Genomic DNA, 7,834 nt, shown 5'->3' on the forward strand with positions numbered 1-7,834 from the left:
GATCTGTAGTTACTTATGCTAGTATTTGTTCCTTTTAATTGTAGGGCCTGCAGCTGAGCCCTGTTTTGTTACAGACTTCACATCAGAGGCATTCATGTTCCATTGCCATGTACAGACTGTTCGTGATATTCAGCAGCTCAGAGCGCTTGCCATAATCTTTGATAGTCATGCTTTGGGAACAGTTGTTGGCTTTTACATACTTGACCTACACCTTGTGAGTTCTAGTCTTCCCCTGGTTATAGGCAAGTTATAGATGCTGAAGTAATTACAGCTGCTTAGTAGTTAAAGAAAAATACTCACAGCTCCTGGGTAGATCTAGTTATGTTTAAAGCAAAACACACATTTTCTGCAGGAGTTTTAACTTTTTTGGCATTAGTCCTCATGGCCTAAATTCACATTTTTTTGAAAGTGGAATTTTTCACTTGAATTATAGGTAAATATACTCCCTTAAACTGGAAGCCAATATGAAAAGTCAGCCCCAATTACATGCATCTTTCCATGTCTGTTCTTACAAGCTTTTTAAACCTACAGAAATAGTTAGTAAACCTGGAGTACTCAAGCCCTGGCCTGTAGGCCAGATGCAGCCCCTGGCACTGTCATCCAGCTTGCAAGGCTCTCCACAAATCCTGGGGGGAGACCAATGGGCTGGGCCCCTCTACCACCCCTGCCCAGCTGTGATCCAGTTATAAACTGGCCTTGTGCCATTTACATGGCCTGTGGGACCACTATTGTGAGCACCACTGCAGTAGACTAACTGTTCACAGGGCCAAGGCTATCACTTCCTTCAGGCACTGAATAAATGCATTTGTGCTGTGTTGCTTTATCAATTCAAAACTTTTCAAGAAAAAACCTAGAGCTACTGCAATTTTCCAAATGGCATCTCTCATTCTCTAAGATTTTGGCACCTGAATCACACAACTATTTTTCATAAAATTTTACCTTCACTACTACTTTCTCATGTGTTTCCAGGAGTCAATTAAGTCATACTGTTTCTTTCCTTCTTTTTTTGGTTAGAAATGAATCTGCTTTTTCTGACAGTATTGGAGTTCCATGGGCTTTGCAAAAAAAAGTCAAGTTAAAAGTTGTGAATAGTCAAGATGACACTGTTTATTTGGAAAAAATACTAGATTTAATGTAGAAAGTTACATTTTGAATGAAAAGTTCATGAATTTCAATGTAAACAAAATATATATTGCTCAAGAAAAGTCTTGCCACCAACTTTTCCCTACAGTGGTTTGGTACAAGCTACAAAAAAAAGGTAACAGAACTTTATTCCTGGTTCTGATCCACAACATGAAGTCTTGATTGAGGTCTGCTTATCATCAAGTGTGGCTGGGGTGTTAACGAGTTGGGTTTGCTGGCTGTAGAGTTTTCCACGTGAGGACAACAGGATATGCCAACATGATGTAAGGAAAGGGAAGAGGCAATGTCTGGTCTCAGGCCCCACACTTACATACCTGACTATTAAGCAACGTGGAGGAAGGACAACACCATACATACATGTAAGCATTGCCATTTACTGGCTCAGACTGGTTCCAACTTACCCAGTATCCTATGGCACACAGTGGCAAAGAATGGATGCAGAAAGGAAGAGTGAAGTGGGTATGACTGGGGTTTTTCCCTCCCACTGTTCCTTTCCCACTTGCAACTCCCAGCATTTAAAAAGGTATAGGGAGTCCTAATTCAGGGGCTATATCCTTAACCAGCATGCTCAATAGCTACTGCTATGCCTTTCCTTAGAAAATGTCCAATCCCTTTTTAAATATAAACATTTCTAAGCTATCATAAAACAGCAAAATAACCCTTGGGATATTATAATGTTGGGATTTAGTGTTTGTGTGTTTTAAGCTCTACGCATAAAACAGTAGTAGTTGTTACAGATGTAAGTTATTGTTTACCTATTCAGTAGCTACTACTTAGCAAGACAATTTGAGAGCCAGATTGTCAGGGTTTTTGCTTTACTGAGGAAAAAAGGAAACCCAAAGTGTCCAGTCCCTCCCAGGAGTAGGACTTATCAGTACAAACTAACAGGTGCATGTTTCGAGGAAGGTTACTTACTGGCAGCCTCCAGCAGGGGCCAGTACAAATTCACTGAGGTCAGGAAGAAGCATTATGGGAGAATTTTAAAAAAAAAGAGGCAGTGATAGACTAATTTACATAATCAGCTTTTTGCATATCTTCATATTTGATATTAGAGATGCCCTATTTAGTTGCTATATAGATTAATACCTTGTTCACAACTGACTCTCTCATTAGAGAATTAAGTTAGTATTGGAAGTTGCTAGTACGCAATACAGAGGGGCCAGTCATGTGCTTAAGTAATGCCATATAGTCAGCATCCATCTGCCTGGCAGAAGATGGAGAAAAGCAAGTACACCTTTTTTTTGGTTAATTTAAGAGCCAACACAAATGTGTGTAGCAACTCCTCCTGCCCCACAGCTGGTGTCCCAGAGAAGAGCCTGTTGGTGTGCCCTGGATCACAAGAAATTAATCACTGTATGGCTTCTTAGACTGGCTTCTTTCTGCTCCCGTCTCCTTCATACTATATAGGGGCTCCACTAGTTTGTTATGAACAAGCATTAAACCTGGTACATAAAATAAAAGGAAACATTTAGTATGGGTAAAATGCATTGAATTAAGGCATTTTGTTGGTGAAAATACAGCCATTACTAAAATTGTATTCCTGCCACTGTGCACCTTTCTGAACAAAAAAACCCCTTCATTGGGAAGTCTTAGCAATGGGAATTACCAGCTTCACATTTTAAAAATTCTGCGATAAAGTAGCACTTTCTACCAGAGGCAGAAAAAAACCCCAAAACACATGGCATTTCATTCAAATAACTAAGCTGGCTTGATTGGTTTTGCTTATGGTTTCTAAGCAGCACCACTTGTTCTCATATACTAGCCCAGCACTAGGGTTCAAAACACTAAAAGTGGAACATTTAAAATGTTCCTCTGACGATTTTAGTTCACTTTAAAAAGTAAACATGGAACACAAGATTTATCTGACGGCTTCTTCCTCAAAAGGAGAACCTATTCAGCAGGAAAGATTTTCTAATGCAAAATGCATAGGCGGCAGAAGGAAGTGGGGGCTAACAGGGCTTAGCCCCCCCCACAAACACAGGGCAGTGGTAGGGCTACAAGCCAGCCTGGCCATGGGCTTCCGGTAGCTGCAGCAAGGGTGGGGAGGGGTGCATGCACAGCGAAGGAAGAAGGGCTGGGGCTGCACAGCAGGGGCAGAGCGCAGGACTGAGCTGCAAGTGGCTCGTCTAGGGGAAACTTGACTCCTGCTGCCATGCACACCACGGGGGAGGGGCAGGGTGCACACCCCCAGATCTGCATGGGGTGGGCTGCAGCTGCATGCTGGGAGGGCTGCTTCATGAGGTGGGGCTGGGTCATGCTGCATTCGGGGTGGGCAGCAGTTGCTCTGGAGGGGGCCTATGGGGGGGGGTGCAGCCACCTCGAATTTTGCCATAGCCCCTGCAACACCCCCTTCCCCCCCACAACACTGCCACCACCTGCGGCCTGACCCAGCCCCCCGCTGGGAAGAGCCCAGCGCAGATTCTAGCACAGGCAGAAGCTTGGGTGATTGGGTCCTGCCTGTGCCCCGCTCCCTCTCTCACTACTGGGGCCTCAATCTGCACCCCCGGCCCTTTCCCCTCCCTCCTATACCCCCACAAACTTACCTGCTTGGGGGAGGCCACGCACATGCTTGGCTTCCCAAATAACTTTTTCTCCCTTTGCCTGTGGCAAAATGTGCCACTTAAACATTTAAAAGCTAGCCAAAGAGACAGCTCGATCTGGCCAATTACTCACCTTTGAAGTATTTCACTGTTTTAACTTTGAGTTCTAGCGTAGCATCCTCATCACACACAAAGACAGTGTTGGGATGCTGCTGAAAGGCTGAGACTGTCCACATGTGGTTCACCCCCTCCTCAATGGCTTTGTAGAGAGCAAAGGCTTTATGGGCTCCCGTGATCAGAATCATCACCTGAATTCCAAGACACAGGAGTTCTTTTGTTAGGCTCCGTAACATACAGGTGAAAGAACACACCCAGCTGTGTGCATCTGCATTCAAAACATAGTAGATGCATACGTCAGCTGGGGCAAAAATAATTTTTTGTTATCCCTGCTTCATTTGCCTCAGAGAAACCATGGCCTGCCTCACCATTTTAGAATTAATGCATCTGGTCCTTTGAACTCCTGGTTTTTATGCAAAAACAAGCTGGGGTACGTTAGGCAGCTGCAGGCAGTGACCTAACCATTATGAGGTACAGATATACCAATACATTCAAAACACCCACTGTCCCCTGGCTCCCATGCTTTGCTAGTAGAGCACTAGGTGAGTTAGTAGTTCTCACACTGTTTTGTGAGCGTCTCAACTGGGAGGTCCTACAGGATGTTCTTAGTGCAGCTGTATTGAATGGCTACATTAAAATTAGTGTTAAAACAAGAACTTCGGGCAGAGCTTGGCTACTAGGAAATATTGCTGCTTGAGGACACTATATTAAGTGACTATTTTTATCCAACCTCTTTGGCATCCATGACTGTGCCTACTCCAACTGTCAGAGCCATTGTGGGGACTTTGGAAAGGTCTCCATCAAAAAATCTTGCATTAGCCAATATAGTGTCCATAGCCAGTGTCTTCACTCTGGTCCTGGATACCAGACTCGAGCCAGGCTCATTGAAGGCAATATGGCCATCTGGGCCAATACCTGTGTTGGAAACAGTTTAAAAAGCTAGGTCACTGGTTTAAACACTTACAGTAGGAAGCAGAATCCACCTCAATCTTATTAGAAAGACACTAATAGTTGTAGATACACAAGGAAGGAGCACATTCATCATAAAAAGCTTAGAAAGAAATTAAGGGCAGAATTCCTATGCAAGACAGGAGGGGCAGAACCAGACTCCCGCACATTTGAGGGGCAATAAAAGTAATGAGAAAGTTAGTTGTCAAAGGCAAGCTGACTGTAGCAAGATTTCTGTTAGTTTCCACTGTCCCAGCACCCTGTTCCCAGTAATAAGAGGGAATGGAAATAGGTAACGTACTGTTAGTGGAGAGGTGGATGTACAACTCGACTTCCTAGGAGCCCAGTAAGTTGCTTTAAAAAGGGAGTTCCCCAGAGAGCTAACTAGAACTATGGTAGAACCAGGCTGCATTCCCTCCAACTAGTAAGGATTCATTATTCCTTCAGATTTTCACCTCCAATAAACAGTTTGATCCCTCCAGCTGCTTTAATTTTTCCCTCAAAAGCATCACACTCTGCTTGTAGGTCAGCTGCGTTTCCATCCAGGATGTGGGTGTTTTCTGGAGAGATGTCAATATGCTTGAAAAAGTTATTCCACATAAAGGAGTGATAACTTTCTGGGTGATCCCTTGGAAGACCTAGAGAACAGGGATGTTTGTTATTCGTATATTACAGTTGTGTCTGCAGACCCCAATCAAGACAGGTGCCAAGACCGGACACTGTACAATCCAAAGTCCCGATCCTGTAAGCTGTTCTGCATTAGCTGTTAGCTGCACCCATTTAAAAGCCTTGTGACCTCTGTGCCCTGTACGGAGCAATTTCCAGGGTTGGGACCTGAAAATGGCAAATAAGTGAAGATGGGAGAAGGATATACAACTATGCATGGACTTGCAGTGTTTTTGATTACAAACAAGATGCCAGCTACTTCTCTCTCTCACTCTGGGCTTCTTTCATTTCCTTGAGTTTTGCATTAAAAATAATACATAGTTCAAGTAAGATCCCACTGCTAGGGAGAGGCAAATCATTCTTGTGCTTTGCTTGGGGTATTACACTATCATGGAACAGCTTCTTCTCCAAAAAAGCAGATGCACAAGTGTAACTGGTTATTGTCTTTACAGCTGTGCGCTAAACTAGCATGAGTAAGAGACTTTTACCACTGTGCCAAAAGCCTGGGAAGCAATGACTAAGAGACTAGCTAGTCTGATTTTTTGAGACTTCCCTGAGAGTTAAAGACATCCTATATAGGCTGTTTATGGGGCTAGTTTGTTGCATGAAGACTGCTCATAGAAAAATATGCAAGTTCTTTAACTACTCAGACCAGGAATCGTGGCCTTGTCTAACTGCTATTGCACAAAGAGCAGCCACAGCGTACATATTTAGCACTCGTATTAGCTACCTCAATAACCAGAGTATCTGTCCAATGGTCTCTGCATGCTGCATACAAGAAGGGGGTATTGCACCACAACCTTATAAACAAGGCAATCCCTATCTAGCAAAACAGGAGCCTATTAGTAAGTCTAAAGGACATTCTAGCTGGAGGCCCTGCCTTTCTCAATCAATTACAGTATTTCTTCTGAGCTAGCAAAATAGCAAGAAAGTTGCACCAGCTTTTATTTCCCTGACTGGAAGAAATCAGGACTAAAACAAGGATGTGCAGAATGGAACACCTTTTGAAAGCAGCATTTTGGGAAGGATTCCTTTATTGACATAGGAAGATTTAAAGCTATGGTGGCCCCCATAGTTGGAGGAAAAAGGTGCAGTTTGTTCATTTGTACTACTCGGTATTCTGCGCTCTTGTTTCTGTTGTCATCAGGTGCTTTGCAGTACCCAGGTTGTGCTGAAACTCACACAAAACAAAACAAGCATATCCAACAGATACAACAGACAGTAACTTGATGGCCTTTTAATATATTCTATATAGATCCAATTACATTAACGCTTAGATGAGGTGGTTTAGATGGGAATGATCCCCCTTGACCAGGGAGTTGAGACTAGATGGCCTCCTGAGGTCCCCATCAGCCATATTTTCTATCTATAGCCTGTAGTGATGAGTGCTTATACAGCCTCCCTCTTCAATTCTCTTCCTATCTGAATGTTCATAGCTGTATTGTGCAAGTTTCAGGATCAGCAAATCAGAGAATCCTACTGAAGGTATTCTTTGCTGCACTGAATAGCAGCAGCAGTGGACATGTTCAGTATCTCTGAAAGACAGGCTATGGGAGATGATTTACAAGTTAAGCAATAGTGAAGAGTGATAATTGTAGCTGTGATGGTCCAGAAGTTGTGCGAGACAAGGACTACTTAGGGCGATAACTTTTACTGGACAAACTAGGTCCATGCCCAGGGCAGCTGCCCTGATTGCCCTGCACTGGTTATGGCACTGCTATTAGCAAGTTGCAGAGTTCAGACAGCAAGGTGTGACAAGGCAAAGTCAGCCAGGTGGCTGCCAAGAAACCAACTCAAAGGGACACTGTGCTCATTTCCCTCCTCTCTAAATTATCAGGCACTGCTTTTTCTACAAAGAGTTTAACAGTGTAGTAAATGAAACAAGCCAGAAATATCTACATTTCGTCTATCACAAAGTTGGGGGGAAGGGGAGACAAAGCAGGGAAAAAGGTTGCTTGTGCCCTTCCCCCCACCCTGGCCCCATGTCATGGAATTGGTGACTCACCTACATATTCATCCATATTAAAGGTTTTCACATACTTGAAGGACAGGTCTCCATTCTTGTAATATTCAATCAGCTTTTTGTAGCACCCTAATGGGGTGCTTCCTAGAATAGATACAAGGACAAATCAAAGTAAAGGAACTAATGTTTCCATAGTGCCAAGGGCCACCCAGTTGTTTAAAATTGATCAGTAATTCAGTTCTGTAGAGTGTTTTGTTACTAAAGACCGAGCTCCTTTATTGCAGAACATTGGCCTCTCTTGCACAAACACGGAGTGCAAATTCAGTACTGGCACCATCTTCAAAATCCTGCTCGGAGCAGAACCTTGCTGAGGAGCAGCAGACTCAGTGCACTTTACTGAGCTTTGCAAGTAAACACACAAAATCATATTGCCTTTGGGTCTCAGACTGGTTGGAGA

General features: G+C 43.5%; 1 protein-coding gene across 1 annotated transcript in view; it reads right to left on the minus strand.

The window, feature by feature from the left end:
- Positions 1 to 1,075: 1,075 nt before the first annotated feature.
- GNPDA1 (glucosamine-6-phosphate deaminase 1) overlaps positions 1,076 to 7,834 on the minus strand; it is a 14,589-nt gene continuing 7,830 nt past the window's right edge. The window contains exons 3-7 of the mRNA XM_019506352.1: positions 7,420 to 7,521; positions 5,204 to 5,386; positions 4,531 to 4,715; positions 3,817 to 3,991; positions 1,076 to 2,585 (exon numbers count right to left, since the gene is read on the minus strand). Coding sequence (XP_019361897.1) covers positions 2,488 to 2,585; positions 3,817 to 3,991; positions 4,531 to 4,715; positions 5,204 to 5,386; positions 7,420 to 7,521 — 743 coding nt within the window. The 3' untranslated portion in view covers positions 1,076 to 2,487. The remainder of the gene's footprint in view (positions 2,586 to 3,816; positions 3,992 to 4,530; positions 4,716 to 5,203; positions 5,387 to 7,419; positions 7,522 to 7,834) is intronic.

The sequence above is a fragment of the Gavialis gangeticus genome, unplaced genomic scaffold (assembly GCF_001723915.1).
Source record: "Gavialis gangeticus isolate Ggan-Ray unplaced genomic scaffold, GavGan_comp1, whole genome shotgun sequence".
Taxonomy (NCBI): Eukaryota; Metazoa; Chordata; order Crocodylia; family Gavialidae; genus Gavialis; species Gavialis gangeticus.